Source organism: Chelmon rostratus, chromosome 10 (assembly GCF_017976325.1).
Source record: "Chelmon rostratus isolate fCheRos1 chromosome 10, fCheRos1.pri, whole genome shotgun sequence".
NCBI lineage: Eukaryota > Metazoa > Chordata > Actinopteri > Chaetodontiformes > Chaetodontidae > Chelmon > Chelmon rostratus.
Window position 1 is genome coordinate 17,870,563 of NC_055667.1, and position 25,960 is coordinate 17,896,522.

The window sequence follows — 25,960 nt, forward strand, 5'->3', positions numbered from 1 at the left end:
ACACATGACAAGCCCCGCCCCCCGTCCAATGGCTGACCTGTTGACTGTTTCCCATGGTAACGACGCTGTTAACTTCTCAACGTCTCAAAAGAGCCTTCAGAGGCTAAACTGAGTTAACATGAACATTAACGCTAATATTAACTAACTAACCAACGCGAGACGATATTGAACGAGCGAAAAGGTAAACCGACAGCTAGCTTATTGTTATTCACAGCAATTAACTTTTGAGAGAACGACTGCGACATAAAGTTAGCTTGTTAGGGGTCGAATGTAGCAACATAAAAAAGTTAACTTACAACAGCTGTATTTTTCTTGTTTATTTCCGGTTCTTTCAGTGCCTTGCTGCCAGAGATGGCCACCTCTCCTTCAGTTTTGAAAGCCGCAGGGATGAAGGGCATGTCAAAGTTTCCAGTCCTGCCCCCCATTGAAGGCACGCAGCGGCAGGATGAGGTTGGACAGGCGACCGCAGCAAAGGAGGAGATAGCGGAGAAAATAACAGTTCTCAAGAAACTGCTGAGGCACAGACGGAGTAAAGTATACCAAGAGAAACTCCATATGCACTTGTATGTTTAAAGCTCAGCTATTTTGTCAGTAGCCACTGGACAATAATCCTAGTGTCTCACCTTGGCAGTAAATCATTATGCAGAAATGCTGATGATATTGCTTTAAAGTGAAAATTTGCTGACTGAATTATTGCAGGGTGTCTCGAGCAATGGAGGCTTACAGACAGAGCAAAGCGAGAGCAGTTTGCAGCCAGTCACCAGAGCCACAGTTTCCACCTTCTGTATGAAAATCTACTTAATGTACACATTTTAAGAATGCATTTTTATATAATATAATGTTATATTTCAATCATTGCCTTACAGATGCTTAGTGAGGAACGTAAGCGTAGGGTAAGTGTTCTTTTTGGCATTAATTTTGACCTGTGCAGAGACTAAACTGTATTAATATGTATGTGACACCTCTCTTATTTTATTTTGGTCCCATGTACAGATGAACTATATGTTCCTGAGGCAGCGTGTAGAATGCCAGCCGTTTGCTCCGATCCAGCAACAGTGGTTGGACTCCATTGTTGCCCGAGTCCCACCTAAACTTAAGGAGAGCCCAAAGGCAAATAAATTACTGCAGGAGCTCTGCAAGGAAGTCAGCGACAACTTCCACGACGTGATTGTCAAACACACAGGTATTGCCAATTAGTTGTGCATCCATATCTGTGCTTGTAGAGTACATGTAGACTACAGGTGGACCGTGGCTCATTATGTCATATTCACACCCTGTAGTGGACACAGTGCTAAAGAATCCAGAGAAAGAAGGAGCTTTCTCAGCAAAAGAGACAGCTACGCAAACAAAGTGAGTGTTTAATGAACACTAATGATTTGCTGTATGCAAAATAACCAAATAATAGTTGTTCATTCTTTAATACCCTGTTGTGAAATACATTTCTAATATTTTGCAGAGTTCTTGATTTCTCCAAACCTTGGCATGGTAGCTTTATCAGAAGCCGCAAGATGATTAAAACAAATTTGCACGTTCTTCATCCTGTAATGCAAACTGTCTTGGATATTGGCTACATGACATTTTCTCCACTAGTCCTGGTTGATCTTTCAGGGTGCAGGTAAGGAAAGGACACCATGAATGCAACATGGCATCGCTAAAATAAGCACAAAACTATGATATTTCATCTGAAGATTTGCCCAAGTTTCTTTTTGATCTGATTGTGGCCTCTGCTGATTCAGGTCTTCAGGACCTGTGGACTGTAAGAGCCTGCAGAACAAAATGGCTGTGGAGTGTAAGAGGACAGAAGATCGTATCATGAACACCTGGTTTCCCAAAGTCATCCACTTATTAACAAGTAAAGAAACACTGAATGGAGTTAAAGAGGAGAAACTGGACTCCTTCTACGACTGTGCGTCCACCCTCATCTCCAATCAGGTGAGATAATGCTGACTTGATTTTGACTCGAGAGGTGTCCAAATGAACAGTTTAAAGTTATTTAAACTAAAGTTATATCCCTTATTGCCGAAATCAAAAACAGTACTTAAATATATTCATTGTCATACTGTCCTACATTGTATTTTTAGCAAGCCAGTTATTAGAAACATACATTAAAGGACCGCTAAAAGTCACCCTGTCAATTGAAACATGTCAATTTTGTGTTTTTAACGCTCTATATATAGTAAATACAATTAGTAATGAATCATGTTATAAAAATACTTGATGCACACTGATGGCCTGCGGTATTGAAGTCTGATCTGCTTTGTTCATTTTTTGTACAAGCATGTCAGCAACTAATAAAAACTGACTGACTGTTTATTAACTGTTTTATTTGGTACGCATGTAGACTCATGAACATTTTCCTTTTGTAAATTCCCAGTTGAAATCCCTGCTTCAGACAAGTGTAGAGGAGCTTGTCAGTCTGTTTGATCCAAGCAATTGCCACCGCCTGCCCCTGTTTCGCATGGCTTTGACATTTGATGATGAAAAGATGGAAATTTATCCAACTTTACAAGATCTGGAAGCTGCTGTTTTTGAGATTCTTAATACCATCACAAATACAATGCAGGTGAGGTTGCATATGTGTAATAGCTATTTAAAGCATGAAAATGACCACTTTTTTGCATGTTTTTCATGTAAAAAGGCATTCTGAGCTAGTTTGGATGTCTATGTCTACAGAAAGTACAGACAGTTCAGTCATGGCTGGCCCAAGCCACATCTTCGTTTGTGGACGCCAAGGTGGCTGATCACACTGTTGCTTGGGCTCAGGTCACTGTGCAGGCCACTATGCGCAAGAATCTGGAGGAACCTGACAAACATTTCCAGAACTATGGTGATATTCCATAATTCAGTTATTTCTTTTCTATCGTCACCTATTGATTTTATTTCCATTTCTGCTCACGTTTCTTTATTTTGCAGTTGACAGCTATGACTGGCTAGTCAATGGAATTGCACAGGCTCGAGTGGAGAAGTTCATGGAAGAGGAGCACTCTTTTGATGAGTACACAAAGGTAACAAATCATAAAGTTTAATTGATGCTTTACATGTTATGGATCTATTCTTGCCCTGTTGTCAGATTTTCTGATTACTGTCAATGTGTAATCTCACTGCTTTTTTAAGCAAGTGGAGGAGTTTCGTGCTCTGTCAAAGGAGATTGTCAGCCTCCCAGCAAAAGCCCACTTCACAATGGTCCATCTGGACTGTGAAGAGCTGAAACAGGGTCTGGCAAACAAAGCCAAAAACTATGCTGAAATACTTCTGAAGAAACTCATCGCCAGCCACCGTGAGCAAAATCTACAGTGAGTCACTTCTTGCTACATTCTTTAGCAAAACTATGCCTCTGTGTTTGAAATGCAGATTTTTCTCACAATGCTTTGTGTGTCTGTTCAAAGGATCTGCTCAGAATTTGAAACCATCAGCGACAACGCTCTGAAAATACCAGAGAATACAGAGGACATGACCCAGATCATTGATTACATTAATTTCACGAAGACAAAGGGTATTGCAGAGCTTAATGAAAAAATAAAGGTGAATATGATGTTTGGTTTACCCTGTTATAGCTTATAGTAAAGCATATTGATTTCAGTATTCATATCAATTCTAACAAACATTGTGTTCTGACAGGAAGCCTGCCATAGACAGATCAACCTGCTCGATGTCCACATTTTTGAGCCAGAGGATTTGGACCTTAATTCGACTGTCTTTCTCTGGCCACAGAAAATCCTCCATGTCTTTGAGCTCAGTGATGAGGTAACGTTTTTTTGTGTGCCAACAACAGTATGTCATGGTTGTTTTTCAAGGGTGGCCTGATTCTGGACAGCTGTGTCATTTTCCAGGGGATGCAGAAGGCCAAGCAGAAAGGGGAGCAGGAGCTGCTGGCTAAAAGAGAAAGATTAATGGTGCAACTGGAAAAGTTGGGACGCAGGGTAGAGGAGTTCCCACTTTGCTCTGAGCTGGATATGATGCAGCAGGTACGGTGTCATGAGCAATTTTAGATGAATTTGAAGAACTATTTCTGACATTTTTGTATTTGTTTTCTTGCGGAGAGTATGATAATAAGATCAATACCACTCTCATATTTTTCTGTACAATAGGAAGCTACATCCAGCAACCGGTTAGCTCAGCAGGAAGACTAGAACAGGGGGAAACAATAGTAATAGAATCATCTGACCAGTGCCACTGAAACTCCAGAATGCACCTGGCGAAGAAATAGTCCCGTACATAACTCACCGTGAATTGTTGTCTTTACGCTTCATTTTTTGTATGAATTAGTGAGATATAACATGTTAATTAATGATCTTTAGAGTTGTTAGTAGATGGATTTTGTTACCTACGGACAGAGCCTGGCAAGTTGTTTCCCCTGTTCCTGCCATTATGCTATGCTAAGCTAACCGCTAGCTGGCTCCAGCTGCATATTGAACAGACAGGAGTAGTATCAATCTTTTCTTTGAACTTTCAGCAAGAACATGAATCAATGCTTTTCGCAAAATGTCGATCTTGAACCTGAAATAACTTTATAGTAATATTCATATTCTTTTAAATTCCTCGTTAGTGTCAGTACAATGTGGTGATCAGAGTTTTACAAAAGCATCATAAGGCCCAATTTTAGTGGGGTTCTAGCAAAATTATAGCATCAAATGGAAAAAATAATCACCTTGTCATCACTTTTTTGGGTAGTATGTAACAGATGTCAAAACAGTTCAGAAGCTTCTCCAGGACACTGAGGAGACGATCGTCTTCATTAATAAAGAAGAGGCTTTTTACGAATGGGACCAGACAAGTTACCCAGAAGTTGACGTCCTCAAAGACAGTATTGAGCCATATCAGAAGCTGTTTGGACTTGCACTGAAGTGGCAGCGCACAGGGAACAGGTCTGATTCCAGTTTGATGTGCACTGTGTTTGAATTAAAACATTTCCCCCAGTAACCATTTATCTTCTTTGCAAATAGATGGATGGACGGTTCCTTCCAGGACCTGGATGGCGAGAGTATGGAAGTAAAAGTAGATGAGTTCTTTAGAGAGATCTTCAAGATGCTGAAGTTTTTCCAACAGAAACAGAATAAGACAGAACAAGAGATGGAGACGATTGCAGGGAAGACAAGGCGACAACCTAGTGTGGATGATCCAAGGAAGCAGGAAAGCCCCACAATGCTGTTGTGCTCCACTGTAATGGAGCAGATCAAAGAGTTCAAGGTATTGTATCTAACTGTCATTTTAAAGGGGGTCATTAATGAAGTCTCGTAGTATGTGAATTCTTCTGTGTTGATGCTAAACTATTATTTGGAATGTGTTTGCGTCTACAGGACCATATCCCTGTAGTGTCCATCTTGTGTAATCCAGGCATCAGAGCTCGCCACTGGGACCAGATGTCAGAGATAGTGGGATATGACCTCACTCCTGACTCTGGTACAACACTCCGCAAAGTTCTCAAGCAAAACCTCGCTCCTTACCTGGAAGAGTTTGAGTTGATCAGTGCTGCTGCTAGTAAAGTGAGAACTCCTGAAATTTGGTGTTTACCTCTACAGCATTTGACCATATGTATAACCTTAATATTAAATAAATTTGCTGAATGTTATGTACCCGTGCTATGTGTCTCTACAGGAGTTTTCCCTGGAGAAAGCAACGCAAACTATGGTGCATGTTTGGGATGGCATTTCTTTCCATCATCAACCTTACAGGGAGACCGGAGTGTCCATCCTGACCGCCTTGGATGAGATTCAGACCATGCTAGATGACCAGATTGTAAAGACTCAGACTATGAGGGGCTCACCATTCATCAAACCCTTTGAAAATGAGATCAAGGTTTGCTTCAAGTTTTAGAGAGTTTATTCACCTAATGATAATAGATAATGACACGTGGGAGTTTTACCACATGGGAGAAAGTAAGTAGGTTTTAATTCTGCCTGTACCAGTCCTGCAGAGATTTAACTGTTTGTTCTCTAACCTCAGCTATGGGAGGAGCGTCTGCTTCGTATCCAGGAAACCATAGATGAATGGCTGAAGGTACAGGCCCAGTGGCTTTATCTGGAGCCCATCTTCTCATCTCAAGACATCATGCATCAGATTCCAGAAGAGGGACGACTTTTCCAAACTGTTGACAAAAACTGGAAAGAGGTCATGAGGCACTGCATAAAGGACCCTAAGGTAGCTGTCTAAAAAGTTGACTGTGAACATATACTAAAAAAAAAAATTGAAATCGGGTTAACTGTTGATTTGGAATTATAGATTCTGCCAGCAACCTCTCTGCCTGGTTTACTAGAAAAACTGCAACATTCTAACAGCCTCCTGGATAGCATCATGAAAGGTCTGAATGCTTATCTGGAGAAGAAGCGTCTCTTTTTTCCACGGTAAGCAAAACGATTTTGCAGTACTTCTTTTGTCCAATTCTTTGTTAATATCCCAGATTTTGATTCTTGCTACCAATGCGGCTGCCAGGTTCTTCTTCTTGTCAAATGATGAAATGTTGGAGATTCTGTCTGAGACCAAGGACCCACTGCTAGTGCAGCCCCATCTGAAGAAGTGCTTCGAGGGTATCTCCAAACTGGACTTCTTACCCAATCTGGATATCCAGGCAAGGCAGTCACACATATTGTTATTGTTACACGGCAACATGGGTGATTAACTTTTATAATACTTCACACTGTTCTTGCCCAGGCCATGTATAGCAGCGAGGGGGAGCGCGTCCAGCTAATCCAGCACATCTCCACGTCTGAAGCAAAAGGAGCTGTGGAGAAGTGGCTGGTGCAGGTGGAGGATGTGATGCTTCGCAGTGTCAGAGATGTAGTAGCCCGGTCCAGGGTGGTGAGATAACTTAAATGATATACAGTATTGTGATTTCTTTACTTTAAACCATCATGTTGTCAGTCTGAGGTTCCTCTTACGTGTAAACACATTGTACTGACAGGCCTATGCTGAGACTGCACGGAGCCAGTGGGTCAAGGAGTGGCCTGGGCAGGTGGTACTCTGCACCTCCCAGATTTTTTGGACTTTGGAGGTTCATGAAGCCATCAGAGCAGGGGCTGATGTATGTTTTTACACTTCGTTTTTTCTTCCTTATTTCATTTTATTTTGCTTTTGAAATACAATCCCAATACCAAAAAGCTGAGACTCTGTGTAAAATATAAGTAAAAAAAGAATTCAGTCTTTTGCAAACAAGCTGCGTTTAATGTCAACGGTTTACATGTGTACAATCATGACTGAGCCTATCGAGGATGCCCCTTTTATACCCAATCATGATACTATTACCTGTTACCATTCAACCTGTTTACCTGTGGAATGTTCCAAGCAGGTGTTTTTGGAGCGTTCCACAACTTTCTGTCTGTTATTGCTCCTGTCCAAACTTGTTGGAAATGTGTTGCTGCCATCAAATTCAGAATTAGTGCATATTTACAAAAATCAATTGAGTATATGAGGTAAAACATTGCATGTTGTCTTTGTACAGTTTTGAACTGAGTATATGTTTAAAAAGATTTGCAAATTATTTTTCTTTCTTTCTTACTTTCTTTTTAATGTATGTTTATTTTCTTTCAAAATTTCATTCACCAGTAAAAAAACCTCAGTGCAGTTTAATAGTAGCGCTGTGGTAGTGCACATTAATGAATATCGATAGTACAGACCAGAGGTAGAGTCTCAATCCTGACCTGAATTTTTCTTTTAGTTAGCGTGACACCAAAACAGTATTACCTTTCAAAACAACTAAAATAGTAATGGAGCTGTTGATCTCTGTAGGGTTTAAAGAACTACTACCAGCAACTCCAGAATCAGCTGAATGACATTGTGGAGCTGGTGAGAGGGAAATTACCGAAACAAACGCGGATCACTTTGGGAGCACTGGTCACAATTGATGTCCATGCCAGGGATGTGGTCATGGAGCTTATTGAGAAAGGTATCGTATGGCACAGAATGTGGAGTGGACTGTAACAGAGCTACGTCTCAGTGAAGAAACAGCACAGAGAAAAATACTGTCTGTTTTTAACAGGTGTATCAGATGAAACAGACTTCCAGTGGCTAGCCCAGCTTCGTTACTACTGGAGCAATGACAACGTTCGTGTTCGCATAATCAACTGTGATGTTAAGTACGCCTATGAGTACCTGGGGAACTCACCACGCCTGGTCATCACTCCACTGACTGACAGATGCTACAGAACCCTGGTAAAACATCTGATAAATAGCCTACTTAAATAGGAATACTTGTCGCTTTTTTATTGGAATAATGCTAATTGATCAGATTTTATAATATTAAATTCCAAAGCACCCCATCTCTTTTAGATTGGTGCTTTCTACCTGAATTTGGGTGGTGCGCCTGAGGGTCCAGCTGGAACAGGAAAGACTGAAACCACCAAAGATCTTGCCAAAGCTCTAGCTGTACAGTGTGTAGTCTTCAACTGTTCTGATGGACTGGATTACCTTGCTATGGGAAAGGTAAGACCTGCAGGACATTTTGGATTTCTATTCTTAATTCTAATGCAATAGTTATAAATGCATCATTTTAATACATATTTTGATGCAATATTTCATAGTTTTTTAAAGGTCTGGCTTCTTCTGGTGCGTGGGCATGCTTTGATGAGTTCAACCGAATTGAGCTGGAGGTGCTGTCTGTAGTGGCCCAGCAGGTTCTCTGCATCCAGAGGGCCATTGAGCTGAAGTTGGAGTACTTTGATTTCGAAGGGACCATGCTCAAACTCAATCCCAACTGCTTTGTGTCTATCACAATGAACCCTGGCTATGCAGGTCGCTCAGAACTCCCAGACAACCTCAAGGTCCGTAATTTGTGAAAAAATATTACAAATCTTCAAATCATTCCAATTGTCATTCCAATATGCACTTTGATGCATTGATGGTGCTTTTGCACCTCTTCACTATAATGTAACTTAGTAGAAAGAAGTGTGTGGCTGTTCAATATCTGCAGAAATATGTTAACATTTTTTTGTGTTTCTCCGTGCAGGTGTTGTTCCGAACAGTAGCCATGATGGTCCCCAACTATGCACTGATAGCAGAGATCTCTCTGTATTCATATGGCTTCCTCAATGCCAAACCACTGTCGGTGAAGATTGTGATGACCTACAGGCTCTGTTCAGAGCAGCTCTCCTCTCAGTTCCATTATGATTACGGCATGAGGGCTGTCAAAGCTGTACTTGTGGCTGCAGGAAACCTCAAGCTCAAGTATCCTGATGAGAATGAGGACATACTGGTATATGTTTTCAGCACATATATACTATACTATACTGTCTATACTGTTTGTCCTAATTGTGACCTTCTTAAGTTTGTCAATTGGTTTGCAGTTTTTGACCCTTTCATTTTTTTCACTTGTTGTAACGTCCAGCTCCTGAGGTCCATAAAGGATGTTAATGAGCCCAAGTTTCTCTCTCATGATATTCCACTGTTCAATGGAATCACCAGCGATTTGTTCCCAGGCACCACCCTGCCCGAAGCTGACTACCAGGTCAGACATGTTGATGCCATTGCTTATTCTTTGGTCATAATAGTACAATACCTGTGCATTTTATCCTATTGTCACATATACTATACTAAGTGCTTTTTCATATCCTTGGCAGTTGTTTCTGGAGGCTGCAGAAGAGTGCTGTAAAAATCACAATGTACAGCCAACACAGGTCTTCTTACAGAAGATGATCCAGACATATGAGATGATGATAGTCAGGCATGGGTATGTTGTATTTCAATTTCACTGTTACCATATTATGTTATCCTGTTTAGCATATTTTCAGCTATCCAGTTTTTCACATGACTGCAGCATGACTTGAAGGGAATATTTGAAACATGATATTGCATGAGGATGTTTTTTTTATCAGGTTCATGCTGGTGGGAGAGCCTTTTGCTGGGAAGACCAAAGTGCTACATGTTCTAGCTGAAACACTGACGCTCATGAATGAGAGAGGGCAGGGTGAAGAGGAGAAGGTCATCTTCAGGACATTGAACCCAAAGTCCATCACCATGGGACAGCTCTTCGGACAGTTTGACCTAGTTTCCCATGAGGTAGACCTGTGCCTTTGTCTTTGTATTTGTTCTGTATGATAGAATGAATGCAGTATTTACAGTATTGATGCAGACTGGTGACAACAGGCAGCCCTTTTTTCCTTTTGGTCTTTTCACTCTTTGTTTTCCTCATCATTAGTGGACCGATGGGATTGTGGCCAACACGTTCCGTGAGTTTGCGTCGGCTGACACACCAGACCGTAAATGGGTGGTGTTTGATGGTCCCATAGATACCCTGTGGATTGAGAGCATGAACACCGTGCTGGATGACAACAAAAAGGTACATAATACAGAGTAAAAACATGTGATATTTATTTGTTTCTCATCATTGAGTAAGATCTTTTTTGCGTTACTCTTCCTCCACAGTTGTGCCTGATGAGTGGTGAGATCATCCAGATGTCCAATCAGATGAGTCTGATTTTTGAAGCAATGGATCTATCACAGGCCTCAGTGCGTTACATGTTTGTAGTTAAATAGATTTCTTATTTGATTTTCTTAAAATTTCACAGTTGCTAGTTCATTAGTTGGTTACAGTTTGATTACATAAATAATTCACTAATGTGTATCTTGATAAGATGTCGAACAACTTTTATTTACGGAATTCACAATGCACCTAGTTTGATTGACAAAATTTAATTGGATGTTATAAAAGATCTTTTTGGTTTTTTTTGGTTATTTTCTCCCCCTGCAGCCTGCCACAGTCAGTCGATGTGGTATGATCTTCATGGAACCTTCTCAGCTGGGTTGGGATCCCTTAGTCATCTCCTGGATGAACACTCTACCTGATGCTCTGCAGAGCTCGGAGAACCGCTCCCTGCTACTGGAGCTCTTCCACTGGCTGCTGCCGCCTACCCTCCGAATGCTGCGTAAACACTGCAAAGTAAGTGATCCCAGGGCTCAGAACAATCCAGACACAAATATGTGTAAAATATTTAGATGTTTACATTTATTTATACATAAAATACAGAAGTTGTGTCATGCTGGGTTGTGGGTTTGTTTACAGGAAGTGGTTGCCACTAGCGACAGTAACACTGTGGTGTCCTTGTGTCGACTGTTTGAGATGCTGCTCACTCAACCTGTAAAGACAAATCCTGGGAATAAAAATATTCGCACCTGGATCATGGTAAAAGGACAGAATTATTTATCAATGTGAATGATATTATAACTTTATTCATTTAAAACCATTGCTTTGGAATGGCAACTTGCAAGCATTTACACCGCCATGTAAACGTTTCAGTGTTTTCTTACTTTCCATTTCAGTTAAATAATATTTATGTGTGCAACCTCCCCTTCTCTTCCCTTGTGTCTGCAGGCAGCTTTTGCCTTCTCTCTGGTGTGGTCTATGGGTGGCAGCTGTGATGCAGACAGCAGAGAGAAGTTTAGTGATTTCTTCAGGGTAACTGTGTCCGGAAAGACGGAAGAGCATCCTATCCCTGCTACCGTGGGGAAATGGGAGTGTCCAATGGATGAGAGAGGCCTGGTGTATGACTATTTCTTTGAGGTATTGTGTAATTACATCACTCAGAGGTGTTTCACTTCTGTTTAAATCAGTAAATCAAACTTTAATCTCTGCACAGTTTAAAGGAAAAGGCCGCTGGGTTCACTGGAATGATGCCATCAAAAATGTCAACTTGGGGGACAGAAACACCAAAGTTCAAGAGATCATCGTTCCCACCATAGACACGGTTCGCTACACCTACCTCATGGACCTCTGCATCAGTCATGGAGTGTCAGTATTCCATCGGGTCACAGTGGCACAGATGCATATAAATGCTTTAAGTGCATTGTTGCCATAAATTATTGTTTGACTTCAACACGTGCCATATATATTGGTCTCTATAAAGTATTTTTAACCTGAATGTATTTGCATTTTTTCCTCTGTTCTCTGCTTAGGCCTCTCCTGTTTGTTGGTCCTACTGGCACTGGCAAGTCAGTGTATGTAAAAGAGAAGTTGATGAATAATCTGGACAGAGAACGCTATCTACCCTTCTTTATCAATTTTTCAGCCCGCACCAGCGCCAACCAAACTCAGGTCAGCATACAAGACACCAGGATGTAAGACAGTCCTCACAGAAATGTTTGGATTGCTTGTAAAATGTTGTTAGATGTGCTAATCTAAACAACCCAGAGAGGGTAGTTGCAATTTTAACTTTCAATCATTCATTCTGTATTTATTGCTTTTTCCAGAACATCATCATGTCCAGATTAGATAAGAGAAGGAAGGGAGTGTTTGGCCCCCCAATGGGAAAAAAGTGTGTTATCTTTGTTGATGACATGAACATGCCTGCACTTGAACAGTTTGGAGCACAGCCTCCTGTGGAGCTTCTTCGACAGTATATAGACCACGGAAACTGGTATGAGCCATCCACTATTAGATGCCAATTTCATATCAAGAGAACAATAAAGAAACAGGACTAAATTTACTGCATTGGGGTAACCACACACCTTATCTGTTATGCTCTGACAGGTATGACCTGAAGGATACATCCAGGATCACTCTTGTTGATCTCCAGCTCATCTCAGCTATGGGCCCCCCTGGTGGTGGGAGGAATGCTGTGACGTCCCGCTTCCTGCGGCACTTCAACATCTCAAGCATTAATGCCTTCAGTGATGACACCATGGTTCGCATCTTCTCCAATCTGGTGGCCTTCTATCTCAGAAATAATGAATTCCCACCTGAATATTTCACTGCTGGCAACCAGATAGTGACTGCAACAATGGAGGTGAGTCCCCCAAAAACACAGCCATATCACATGAACTGTTCAAACGAGATGGATGAACGATTTGTTTTTCATGCGTTAAAGGATCTAATCAATCATATCTTGTTTTCTCTAATTCTTAAATTTGCTTGTATGCTTTTGATTCCCGAAGGTCTATAAGAAAGCCATGGAAAACCTGCTTCCTACTCCAGCCAAGTCTCACTACACCTTCAACCTGCGGGACTTCTCACGAGTTATCCAAGGCTGCCTGCTGCTGAAGAAGGAGTCTCTGAAGAACAAACACACTATGATCCGTTTATTTGTCCATGAAGTCTTCCGTGTCTTCTATGACCGCCTGGTGGATGACAAAGATCGAGCATGGCTCTACCAGCTGATGAACAGCATCCTCAAAGATCACTTCAACGAGTCCTTTGACCAGGTGTTTGATCACCTGAAACAAGGCAGTAAAGTAAGTGGAGAATTACTTGTATTTGCTGTACATTCATGTTCTTTTTTTTTTAAATAAAGAAAAGAGGAACTCATCCGGCATGTTGTCACTCTCTGTTGCTGAGTATCTAAATTAATCTTTTTGTATGTATTTTATGCTAGAATATGAAACTGCTCTGCTAATACAAAATACATACATATGATACAGATCAGAAAATCTATATGTTTTTACTTTGCATACATTTTCAGCTGGTTGAGGAAGACATGCGGAATCTTCTGTTTGGTGACTACATGAACCCTGACATGAAGGATGATGAGCGCTTGTATGCTGAGGTGCCCTCCATGGAAAGCTTCGCTCAAGTGGTAGACTCGTGCCTTGATGAATACAACCAGATGCACAAGAATCGCATGAACCTCGTCATCTTTCGGTAAAGAGATTTGGTGAATTCAGCTACATGCACTGCAAAGATACTGGGCTTAAGCAAGAAATTGAATGTCAACATCTGACATTGCGCTCGATTAACTGTGGAAAAAAAAATGTCTGCATTATTTAGCTATGTGCTGGAGCACCTGTCCCGTATCAGCCGTGTGCTGAAGCAGCCCGGAGGCAATGCCCTACTAGTGGGAGTGGGAGGCAGTGGACGTCAGTCCATCACCCGTCTGGCTACATCCATGGCCCACATGACCATGTTCCAGCCTGAGATCTCTAAGAGCTATGGCATAACTGAGTGGAGAGATGACCTCAAGGTATGTGTCTATGTTGTTTTATTCTTTTTCTCATTACTATTTTGATCACTACTTGTGATTCTGTAATTTTACATTTTCAAACGGCTGTGGAAGATTTTGACACCCTGTCTCCCTGCCTTTCCTTATACTTTAGATGCTGCTAAAGAATGCTGGGGTGAAAGGTCAGAAGACGATGTTCTTGCTAACTGATGCTCAGATCAAAGATGAGGCTTTTCTAGAAGATGTGGACAGTCTCCTGAACACAGGGGAAGTACCCAATCTGTTTGCCATAGACGAGAAGCAAGAGATCATGGAGGTATGCTGTCACAAACTGCACGTATACCCTTATAGACCAATGCATACCGTGTAGAAAGGCCATATTCATTTACAGTGTTTAACATTACTCTTACTTCTCCAGACAGTACGTCCCATTGCCCAGGCTGGTAATAAGAATTTGGAGTTGAGTCCTTTGACTCTGTTTGCCTTCTTTGTGGCACGCTGCAGAGAGAACCTGCACATCGTTGTGGCCTTCAGTCCTATTGGAGGCGCCTTTCGAAATCGCCTGCGGCAATTTCCTTCTCTTATCAACTGCTGTACCATTGACTGGTTCCAGGTACTTTATTAGCAACAGAACTGTGGCATGATTGTGTGTAGTTTGTATTAAAAATGTTAAAATAGTAAAATGTACTCCATATGACAGACACAGAAAACACTAGAAGCTCTCTATGTATGTATGTGTCAGTCAGACAATTAGTCATATGTGCTCTCTGGGCCGGAGATAACATCAAAAGAGAGAAAAGGAAGAAAAATGAGACATAGATTAGATAATAGATTTGTCTTTGTTCCCGTCCTCACAATCCTTTCTTGTCTCTGCCCTGACAGCCATGGCCAGAGGAGGCTCTTGAGCGAGTAGCCAACTCCTTCCTGGAGTCATTGGAGATGAGTGAAAATGAGAGGAAGGAGGTCATACTCATCTGCAAAACATTCCACACCTCTGCCAAACAGCTCTCACAGAGGTATGACGTGATTATTTATGGCTTGTATATTCAAAGGTGAAGTACATTTAGAGGTCCTTAATCATACCATTCTTTTCATTGCAGATTCCTCTCTGAGCTCGACCGCCATAATTATGTGACGCCCACATCCTACCTGGAGCTGATTGCAGCTTTCCGTTTGCTACTCAGTCAGAAAAGAGACACCGTCATGAAAGCAAAACAGAGGTACACCAATGGTCTGGATAAACTCGCCTTCGCTGAATCTCAGGTATATGCAGCACCATTTTCACAACATTTGTTTTGGGGGTATTCTGTCTACTTTCTGTATTCAGCATGACTTTGTGTAACTCATTATAACAATGTTTCTCTGTAGGTTGGTGAGATGAAGAAGGAACTTGTAGACCTGCAGCCCAAACTGGAACAGGCAAAGATAGACAACACCAACATGATGAAGGTGAAAAAAGTTCATATCTTCATTTAGCCTCAACATTGACCTGCAGTACATATACAAGTATATATAAACATACAAAATGTAATTGTTCAATGTGATGACTTTCAGGTGATTGAAGTGGAGTCTGTTGAAGTGGAAGCCAAAAGTAAAGTTGTGCGTGTTGATGAGGAGGCAGCAACTCTAAAAGCCAATGAGGCTCAGGCTCTGAAGAATGAGTGCGAGAGCGACTTGGCTGAGGCCATCCCTGCGTTGGAGGCTGCTCTCTCAGCTTTGGACACTCTGAAGGTGAGCACCCTTCGACAGTTCAGCCACTCAGACCATCGCAGTCTCAACAGCTGAGTAACCTGAGCTTCCTGTTTCGTTTCAGCCCTCTGATGTCACGATTGTGAAGTCAATGAAAAATCCTCCTTCGGGGGTGAAGCTGGTGATGTCAGCTGTGTGTGTGATGAAGGAGATAAAGCCAGATAAGATAGCTGACCCAGCTGGGACTGGAAAAAAGGTTAGAGGAAAAAAATATAAAGAAATCACGATTGTCTGCCACTTATTGTTAGCCCCTCAAAACTCATGATGAGCCAGAGCTCATCATCACAAAAACATTTTAACAATGCAGCTTATAGTAACATTGCGGTGAGTACCATGTTTTCTTTATCGTCTAGGTTTTTGACTATTGGGGTCCAAGCAAGAAGCTACTGGGTGATATGAACTTTTTACGAGATCTTAAAGAATATGACAAGGACAACATTCCTGTGAGTGTCAGAAAAAGTACATTCTTAACTGATTATTTAACACTTGTATTTTGCTGTGACTAACTCCTCTATTTTTTTACTGTAGGTCCCTGTGATGCAAAAAATCCGTAGTGAGTACATGACTAATCCAGACTTTGACCCCAGTATAGTGGCAAAGGCCTCCTCTGCAGCAGAGGGCCTGTGCAAGTGGATCAAAGCAATGGAGGTGTATGACAGGGTGGCAAAGGTACAGTGTTTCTGGCCTTGCACTGACTTTTTCCTCTTTGTGCATGTGCCGATAATACATGCATACATGTTTCTAAGGATTCTTTAATCTCAGCCACTCTCTTTGATTTTAGGTTGTGGCTCCTAAAAAGGCCAGTCTCACAGAAGCACAGGAGTCTCTGGCTGCTACCATGGCCCTGCTGGACCAGAAGAGAGCTGAGCTAAAGGAGGTTGAGGACCGTTTGGCTGGCCTCCAGAAAACTTTCGAGGAGAAGACAGAGGAGAAGGCCCAGCTGGAGTTTCAGGTGGATTTATGTGCCAGGAAGTTGGAGAGGGCTGAGAAACTCATTGGTGGTCTGGGGGGAGAGAAGACCAGGTCAGGATGATGCACATAACTATTCTATTGTTAATTATTTTTTGCAAACAAGATAATTACAATATGTCACTGGTTGAATTCATTTATGTTAATTTATCAATGTAATTTTAGGTGGTCTAAGGCAGCAGATGACCTGCAGAACACATATGACAACCTGACTGGAGATGTTCTCATCTCTGCTGGTGTCATCGCCTACCTGGGGGCCTTCACTGCTGGCTTTAGACAGGACTGCACCAAGTCATGGACCAAACTCTGCCAAGTAATCATCCTGTTCTTTATTTAGACTTTTTCATCACTTTCTTTGAATTCAGATATATTTAATTGCTTATTATCTTGATTTTTCACCTTCCTTAATATCTCTAGTCTAAGAACATTCCATCATCAGATGACTTCTCTCTCAGTAAGACCCTGGGAGATCCCATTAAGATCAGGGCCTGGAACATTGCAGGCCTTCCCAGTGACTCTTTCTCTATTGACAATGGTGTCATTGTCAGTAATTCACGTAGATGGTGAGTCTGTATTGCTGAAATGGTTTTAAAGTTAAATCACTACTTACTACTGAAAAAAATGTCAAAAATATACATTCTTTGGTTGAATGTAAAAAGAAAATGCTGGAAAGTTGTGCAATTAAACCTGAGATTCATCTTGTCCATTATGTTTGTGTTCTTGTAGGCCCTTAATGATTGACCCCCAGGGTCAGGCCAACAAGTGGGTGAAGAATTCAGAGAAAGACAACAACTTGAGTGTAATCAAGCTAACAGACGGGGACTACATGAGAACTTTGGAAAACTGTATTCAGTTTGGAACACCATTGCTGCTGGAAAATGTAGGAGAGGAGCTGGACCCCTCACTGGAACCACTGCTGCTCAAACAAACCTTCAAACAAGGTGCTGGGAATGTGCGATGGCTGCCAAGGGGGCAATTGCGAATTTGAAACTAAAACTGTGAAAATTCTAAGTTCAGTCATTTTTTTGTTTCACCTAGGTGGAGTGGATTGCATCAGGCTCGGGGAGAGTGTGATTGAATACTCCTGCGATTTCCGTTTCTACATCACCACTAAGCTGAGGAACCCACACTACCTGCCAGAACTGGCCACCAAGGTGTCCCTGCTCAATTTCATGATCACCCCAGAGGGCTTGGAGGACCAGCTTCTGGGGATTGTTGTTGCCAAGGAGAGGTAACCCTCATAAGATTGGTATTCTGCTGAAATACTTCTTATCACTTCAATAGAGCATTGCTTCTAATTCGTTTGCCCACAGACCAGAACTGGAGGAGGAGAGGAATGCACTAATCCTGCAGTCAGCTGCTAATAAGAGACAGCTAAAGGAAATTGAGGACAAGATCCTGGAGACGCTACAGTCCTCCGAGGGAAATATCCTGGAGGATGAAAGTGCCATCCAGATTCTCGACTCTGCAAAAATCATGTCTAATGAGATTACCAAGAAGCAGCAGGTGTGGGCAATGCACAAATAACTCTTAAAGGTTCTCAAGAGAAAATGAAACCTGGCTAGTGAATATACAAGTCTGATATTTGGTAATCTAACTTCCTAATATTTTCATATTTCCCAGATTGCAGAGAAGACAGAGATCAAGATAGCAGAGTCAAGGGAGGGTTACAGAGCCATTGCCAAGCACTCCTCCATCCTGTTCTTCAGCATTGCTGATTTGACCAACATAGACCCCATGTACCAGTACTCTCTCAGTTGGTTTGTCAACCTCTACATTAACTCTATTCAAGATAGGTGAGTGATGCTCATGAAGTGTAATCTGCTGTGTGTAATGCATAGAGGCAAATGTGCTGGGACTTTATGACAAGAGCAATTTTGAAAACTGCGTAAAACACAAACTTGAATGTCACTCAGGAATCACACGTTTGACAAAGGGGAGGATTATTACAGCAGCTTGGTTTCTGTTTGGTTGTCAGGTTCAGTTCTTGTCACAGTCAGAATTGCTGTCAGATTTAAAAGAGATTTGGGTCATTGCTCATGGTACACTTGCCTAAAACTGATGTAATTTTCTCCAAATCATCCCTAATGTATTTTAAGCTAATGTAATCCATAAACCACACAGAAGACATGACACACCATTTACGATTAAGGACAGAATCAAAGAAAAAATATTCCTATACAGCAGCTGAAGTGGGAGGCATCAAATGTTTTTTTTTTACTTGTGGTGCAGTAGATGGATCCTATACACACAGGAAATGTGCATTTTTGTACTTTAACATTACAGTTGCAGACATTATTAATGTTTCATTGTACTCCAAGCATATCTGACTTAAGCAGGACAAACTAGAAGCAAGAGAATGTGCCTTTTCCTCAGCCAGCAAAGAGCTACATCTGAGTTAAAGACAAACTCTGCACTGTGACATCTGACAGGAGCTTTTCACATAGCCTTATGTAACTTTTATGGGTTGGTCTGTGTTCATTTTATTTATTTATCTGGATCCCCATCAGCTGCTACCAAGTAAGCAACTCCTCTACTCGGGGTCTACACACGTAAACAGTATGTCATAATGTAAAACAATTATAACGTAATCAAAAATCCAAAGCAAAAGGGAACAACAAACATTTTAACAAACCAGAGTAACAAGCAACTAATAAAAGACAAGAAAACAATGAATCAACAACAATAAAACTACTAATGACGATAGTAAATAATCCGTAAAATGTTCAATACAGATCCCAAATTATAAATGAGTTTGTATATAATAATCATATACTCAGATATTATGTTATTATATACACGTACAGTAGATTACATGTTAAAGGTGTGGCAAACCATTCTGTATTTTCATTCTTCTGTACATAATGGTATGTTGACTTGCATTAGTTTTTGAGACAGGAAGTGAAAAACAACATGTTGATGCATGCCTACTATTAAAGTTTTCCTTTTATTAATCAGTCACAAGTCCAAGATCCTGGAGAGGAGGCTTCGATACCTCATTGCTCACTTCACCTATAACCTGTACTGTAACGTCTGTCGCTCTCTGTTTGAGAGAGACAAGCTCCTCTTCTCTTTCCTCCTCTGCTGCAATCTACTCCTGTAAGTGTTAGAGCTACTTTATTGTTTGAATATTCATTGAATTTGATTAAAATTTGATTTCAGCTTTTAACCACATGCTCATATGAAGAAAGACTACATGAATATTTGCTTCTGTCTCCACTCAGAGCAAAAGAGGAGATTGAATACTCTGACTTCATGTTCTTGCTAACTGGTGGCGTGGGACTTCAGAACACCACTGCTAACCCAGACCCCACCTGGCTACAGGACAGGAGCTGGGATGAGATCTGTAGAGCCAGTGAACTGCCAGGGTTACAAGGAATAAAGTAAAAAGCAACACTCACTCCACCAAAAATAGGCTTTCTTATTACTTCCTATCCACTGTCCTGTTTGTCATTGTAAATTCATTTTTCCTAATGGAGTGAGTTAACTGTTTTTTATTCAATAGAGAGGCTTTCATCAAAAGCCCAGGAGACTTCAAGCCTATTTATGACAGCAAAGAGCCATGCAACACTCCTCTGCCCAGTCCATGGTGTGAACAACTCAATGAGCTGCAGAAGATAATCATCGTACGCTGCCTCAGGCCAGATAAGATAGTGCCAGCTGTGACTAAATATGTGACTGGCAAACTGGGGAAGAATTTTGTTCAGCCCCCTCCTTTTGACCTGAGTAAGAGCTACCTGGACTCCAACTCCACCATCCCACTTGTGTTTGTGCTGTCTGCGGGAGCTGATCCCATGGCTAGTAAGTCCCTACAGTACCAATGATTGACTGTCAAAGTTATAATGCTACTCCTGAAAATCGTTGGAAATAACACGATCCCTCCACAGGCTTACTCAAGTTTGCCAGTGACAAGAACATGAGTGGTACCAAATTCCAGTCCATCTCTCTGGGGCAGGGCCAGGGACCCATTGCTGCCAAAATGATATCCACAGCCATGCAGGATGGGACATGGGTGTGTTTGCAGAACTGTCACCTGGCTGTTTCCTGGATGTCCACCCTTGAGAAAATCTGTGAGGACTTCAGTCCAGCAACATGCCACCCAGACTTCCGCCTTTGGCTCACAAGCTACCCTTCATCCAAGGCAAAGCTCAACAAATTTCATTTTGCCCCATGTGTATAAATGACCAACTTTAAACAGCCAGATTTATTCTGATAGTAGTCCTAAAGAAAAATCATCCTTTCTGATGACAGTTTCCAGTGACCATCCTGCAGAATGGAGTGAAAATGACAAACGAGCCTCCTACAGGACTCCGACTCAACCTGCTGCAGTCTTACCTGTCAGATCCTGTTTCTGACTCAAACTTCTTCAATAACTGCCCCAGTAAGGAGCTGGTGAGTTGGGAGGAAGCTTATTTATGTCTTCTGTGCAACAGGGATTTACAATTATTTATCCAAAGGGTTTATCATATGAAGGACATTCCCTGTCTCCTGGATTCTCCACTAGATTTGGGAGAAGCTCCTGTATGGACTGTGCTTCTTCCATGCTCTTGTTCAGGAGAGGAAGAAGTTTGGTCCACTGGGTTGGAATATTCCCTACGGCTTCAATGAGTCTGACCTACGTATCAGCATCAGACAGCTACAGGTAATCATTCACACTGGCTTAGTTTTTACATAACTAGCATCTGAAATACATTTATTTTGTTTTCCTCTTTTAGCTGTTTGTGAAGGAATATGATGAGGTGCCCTTCGAGGCCATAACTTACCTGACTGGGGAGTGCAACTATGGTGGCCGTGTGACAGACGACTGGGATAGGCGGCTGCTGATGACCATCTTAGCTGACTTCTACAACAAGGACATCATCAAAAAGCCACGGTACCCTCTCTCACCTAGCGGAGAATACTATGCCCCACCTAAATCTAACTATGAGGACTACATTGGATTTATCAAGGTAAAGCTTCTTAAGATGACACACATCAAAAGCATAAATATGTGTATGTTTGTTTGTTTTTTCTAAATAATGACTTTTGCCATGTGTTTTTTCTAAATAATGACTTTTTCTAAATTATGACTTTTCTAAATCATGACCTCCAACTGAAATGCCTTTGTTGTGTTCAAGGGGCTTCCATTCAGCCAACATCCAGAGGTGTTTGGGATGCATGAAAACGTAGACATTTCCAAAGATCTCCAGCAGACAAAGCTGCTGTTCGATTCACTGCTACTCACCCAGGGTGGAGGAGCTAAGGGAGGAGCTAGCTCTGGGAGCGACCACACGCTCTACGAAATAGCAAATGACATCCTCACTAAGGTATAAATGATCAAACCTCATTTCATTTGGTAGTTTTTAGCTATGGTAGCAGCAAGGCTCCATGACAGTGTCAGTTGCTTCACTGCTTCGGTCTAGAGGGAAATATCTCACAAACTATTGGATGGATTGCTATGACATTTTGTACAAACATTCAAGGTCCTGAGAGCATGAAACCTATATATTTTGGCGATCCCTTGAATTTCCCTCTAGTGCAACCAGCAGTTTAAATTTTCCACGTGTCCTGTGAACTATCTAAACATTGGCACAAAATTTTATACAGACATTCATAGTTAGCAGACAATGTAATTCATGACTTTGACTATCCTCTGACTTTTTCTAGCACCATGCATGAAGTTGACCTATGTGGTTTTGAGTGAAATGTCTCAGCAACTATTGGATTTCAAATATTTATGTCCCCCTCAGGATGAACCGTAACAAATTTGGTGATCCCTTTGGTGATCCCTTGATTTGTTATCTAATGCCTTAGCTGTACTTGTGTTTTTTGCTAATTGGTAAATGTTAGCTAGCTGTTGGCTAGCACACTAAAATAACATCATCTTGTTTATATATATATATTGTCATTGTGGCCCTGTTAGCATGCTGACAGTAGCATTTAGCTTAAAGCACTGATGTGCCTAAGTACAGCCTAACAGAGCAGCCAGCATGGTTGCAGACTCTAATATTAGTTGTGTTGTATATTTTTAACGAGCTCACTTGCTTGTTTCCTCCAGCTTCCAACTAGTTTTGATACAGAAGCAGCTCTCTTGAAGTTCCCAGTGGTCTACGAGGAGAGTATGAACACTGTGCTTGTCCAAGAGATGGAGCGCTACAACACGTATGGACAAACAACTCGGTGCAGACCTTCAAGACAGACAGCACATCATCACTTATTTTATACACCTGAACTACTGTTTTTGCTCTCTCTCAGGCTGTGCAGTACGATCCGTGTGAGTCTGCAGAACCTGTTGAAAGCCATCAAGGGTTTGGTGGTGATGGATGCAGAGCTGGAGGCAGTTGCAGGCAGTTTGATAGTGGGAAAGGTCCCTGATCAATGGGCCAAGCGCTCTTACCCTAGCCTCAAACCACTGGGCAGCTACATTACTGACTTCCTCTCAAGGCTCAAGTTTTTGCAGGTGAGACTGCTTAATAAAGATCATTTAGGTAAACAGGAGAAATGACTATGACTATATGGGAGCTGTGTTGAATATGTTACTCCACTTATAGTTTTACTTTGTGTGCCTGTAGGATTGGTACGACACCAGTAAACCCAGCGTGTTCTGGCTGTCTGGCTTCTTCTTCACCCAGGCCTTCCTGACGGGGGCTATGCAGAACTACGCCAGGAAGTACCATATCCCTATTGACCTGCTAGCCTTTGATTTTGAGGTCTAAAGCTTATAAACCCTCTGTCTCCACTTCAGATATCCTCTCATAGCCCTAAGGATGTACTGATCCGTCGTTTTGTGTTCATGATTTTATCTTACAGATTCTTCCCATTGATGAGTCAGACACATCGCCTGAGGATGGTGTCTATGTTAATGGATTGTTTCTGGATGGAGCTCGATGGGACAAAGGAAGGTAGATGCTCATTCCGTTATTTCTAAAAAAAGAGTTATATATCAATATAGTAGTGAAATGCAGGGAGACTTGATAAATCTTAACTATTGTTTGTCTTCCTGTCATCAGTGGAGTTCTGGCTGAGCAGTATCCCAAGGTCCTGTTTGACGTGATGCCCATCATTTGGATAAAACCCAGTATGTATTACCACACTTTGTACACTGCCAAATGTATGACAAATGGAATGCATGCCATTCTTGTTTTCATTTGTCTATTTCAAACCCATTATTATAAACTTGTTGCTGCTTTTTCCCACTAATTGTTATTTCCTCTTCATTTTCCTGACTGGCCGCTTCCTATTTTCTTTGTTTCTTTTTCTTTCTTCTCTCCCATGCAGCTCAAAAGAAGAAAGTGGATCAGCCTCAGAAGCTGTTTGTCTGTCCTCTCTACAAAACCAGTGAGAGAAGGGGCACCCTCTCTACCACAGGCCACTCCACCAATTTTGTAATTTCCATGATGTTGCCCACTAGCAGGCGCCCTCAGCACTGGGTCAAGCGCGGTGCGGCCATGCTCTGCCAGCTTGATGACTGAAATCTGACTCAAGACGGTTTCAGACTCAAGCACCGTATTGTGACACACACCTTGATGTCTTTTTGATTATCTTTTCATTCACAGTGCAAAGTTTCACATAACATCTGTTTGTGACTTACTAGAAAGTACTGTATATGATTTAAATCTATGGATAGAGCATGTTTGTGGACATCTTTGGAGAGGTACATGGAATGATGCATGATACTCCTTTCAGTTCAGGTGCCCTTGTTGGCCATTTGCATCCACGAAATATAATGCCAACATCACTTTCTCCAAAAGAAATTGAGCACAAGTAAAAAGAGTGCACTACACTGGTTTTATTACATTTAATAAACATAAGAAACATATTGCATGCAGCCTCTTATTTTATCCTGACACACAATTTACCTATTTATTCCCACTGTAGGTCCACAGTACTTAATCTGCCTGGTGTACAGCAACTCTTATTCAGTTACTAATTTAAGCACTCCCTTATGCCTTTGGAGGTTTTCCAAACAAATCTTTTGCAGGCATCAAATCAGGTAGCTGCATACTGTAGTTTTAGAAATACATGTATAGTCATGTACTGTAAAAGTAATATGGCCACAGGCCAAGTGTTAAAAAAAAACACCTAAAATACAAATGGCTTGTAATGAGTAACTATTAACCTTGATGTTAAACTACTGCTACTGATCTTGCCTGTAAATAGTCAGTGTGAATATTCTGTACGTGCTCAACCTTTTCGGCCTGTCGCAGCCTTTGTTGCTTTTCTTAATGCCCACTTGGCTCTGTTTGTCACTGACTTGGATCTTAGTTCCTCACTGTGAGCTGATACTGTCTGCTTTTGAATACCACACAAGCTGTGCTGTTAATGTGTAGGCTACCATTTGCTGCGTTACCGTTATTATACAGACTGTGCTGTTCTGTAGCACACAAAACAGTACAGCAGTAATATGGGTGATATAGGTTTTTCGTACAAATGACTGCTGAATAAAAAGTGGAAAAAATGTATATATATGCAACTATATCTACGCTCACGTTTGAGAAAAGCTCAAATTTAATTAATGTGAAATGAAATCCAAACGTCTTGTGTCTATTTTTATGGTGGGTGCTAATGTCAAAGTCATCCCTGCTGTGTTTTTTAAATATATCAAATATATTAAGTGAATGTGCATATGAGCTGAATGCTGGCAGTTGCTGCAGTGCTCAGTGGGTCAAAGCTAGGTGCTGCCTGTGAAGACCCCGTGATCTGGTATTTATAGTGGGAGAGGTATAAATAGCTGCAGTGTGTGTGGGGGTACTGAGAAGCCTACTGGTTTTACTGTTTTAAAAACCAACGAAGACGCAGCCCTTTGACTCAAGGTAAACACCAGACAATAAATAAATAATGCATCTAGAGGAAAACTAGATTGATTAGTGTGATAGTGTGATAGTGTGGTTGCAGTATAGACAGCCTGCTGGACTTGATGGTCAGTAGTTGTTGAACTTCTAGGTTGTGTTGTTGAATTTCCAGGTCACGGAATAGCACTTGTGATACTGTTAAACTATCTTGTTGTGGTTTTATTTAATGCATTTCCTGGATTAATATTTAAGAAATGCTCCCATCAGTCATTTGTGCAGAAGGAATCTCCGTGCAGTTGCTCTGGCCATGCAGGGGAAGAAATACTGTAAATTATCTGCAAGTGATCTACTCTCAAAAGACCTACATTAAGAGCTGTAGGGCAAAAAAAGAAATAGGATTGTTCATTGAATAATTAGAGTTAGTGTCTAAACTCCTTTTGACATCTAATTCAACAGGCTGACTGCAGCTATTCCGTGCTTTGGTACACTGTGCTGTCGTTCACTTTTCCCTGCTGGTACTCAGGGCTGCGAGTGGTGTCAGTTCTCAGGTAGCAGATTCAGTGATCTTGTTTACCTTATGGCTTTTTCCCCAAAGCAACCCCTTGCACACTG

At 41.4% G+C, this 25,960-nt stretch overlaps 1 protein-coding gene across 1 annotated transcript; it reads left to right on the forward strand.

Annotated features, from left to right (window-relative positions):
• The first annotated feature begins 351 nt into the window (after positions 1-351).
• On the forward strand, positions 352-24,028 carry dnah12 (dynein, axonemal, heavy chain 12). Its single transcript, XM_041945012.1, has 73 exons — positions 352-563; positions 700-784; positions 867-893; positions 994-1,183; positions 1,281-1,350; positions 1,457-1,615; positions 1,737-1,932; positions 2,375-2,563; positions 2,674-2,827; positions 2,914-3,005; positions 3,115-3,293; positions 3,387-3,522; positions 3,619-3,744; positions 3,831-3,965; positions 4,672-4,865; positions 4,944-5,187; positions 5,298-5,483; positions 5,596-5,796; positions 5,944-6,138; positions 6,220-6,341; positions 6,430-6,565; positions 6,649-6,795; positions 6,899-7,018; positions 7,723-7,879; positions 7,973-8,145; positions 8,263-8,415; positions 8,514-8,753; positions 8,939-9,184; positions 9,317-9,436; positions 9,549-9,658; positions 9,804-9,987; positions 10,127-10,267; positions 10,354-10,437; positions 10,679-10,867; positions 10,991-11,110; positions 11,300-11,488; positions 11,565-11,716; positions 11,881-12,019; positions 12,175-12,341; positions 12,455-12,710; positions 12,859-13,155; positions 13,383-13,561; positions 13,688-13,880; positions 14,014-14,175; positions 14,278-14,472; positions 14,742-14,875; positions 14,960-15,122; positions 15,228-15,308; positions 15,414-15,590; positions 15,673-15,804; positions 15,962-16,051; positions 16,137-16,277; positions 16,390-16,631; positions 16,743-16,890; positions 16,995-17,140; positions 17,304-17,518; positions 17,616-17,808; positions 17,891-18,083; positions 18,201-18,373; positions 19,536-19,676; positions 19,802-19,960; positions 20,083-20,378; positions 20,465-20,718; positions 20,829-20,969; positions 21,082-21,219; positions 21,293-21,526; positions 21,695-21,883; positions 22,615-22,718; positions 22,812-23,016; positions 23,129-23,266; positions 23,367-23,458; positions 23,567-23,634; positions 23,835-24,028. Exons 1-73 carry the CDS (start codon positions 352-354, stop codon positions 24,026-24,028), a joined length of 11,922 nt encoding a protein of 3,973 aa, XP_041800946.1.
• Positions 24,029-25,960: the final 1,932 nt, after the last annotated feature.

What these genes read in the sequence shown, in the direction of transcription:
- dnah12 (XM_041945012.1), top strand. Translation starts at nt 352, where the DNA reads ATGGCCACCTCTCCTTCAGTTTTGAAAGCCGCAGGGATGAAGGGCATG. An exon ending in AAGCGTCTCTTTTTTCCACG is followed by an intron (nt 6,342 to 6,429) that starts GTAAGCAAAACG and finishes TGCGGCTGCCAG; the next exon opens with GTTCTTCTTCTTGTCAAATG. An exon ending in TCGCCTTCGCTGAATCTCAG is followed by an intron (nt 15,123 to 15,227) that starts GTATATGCAGCA and finishes GTTTCTCTGTAG; the next exon opens with GTTGGTGAGATGAAGAAGGA.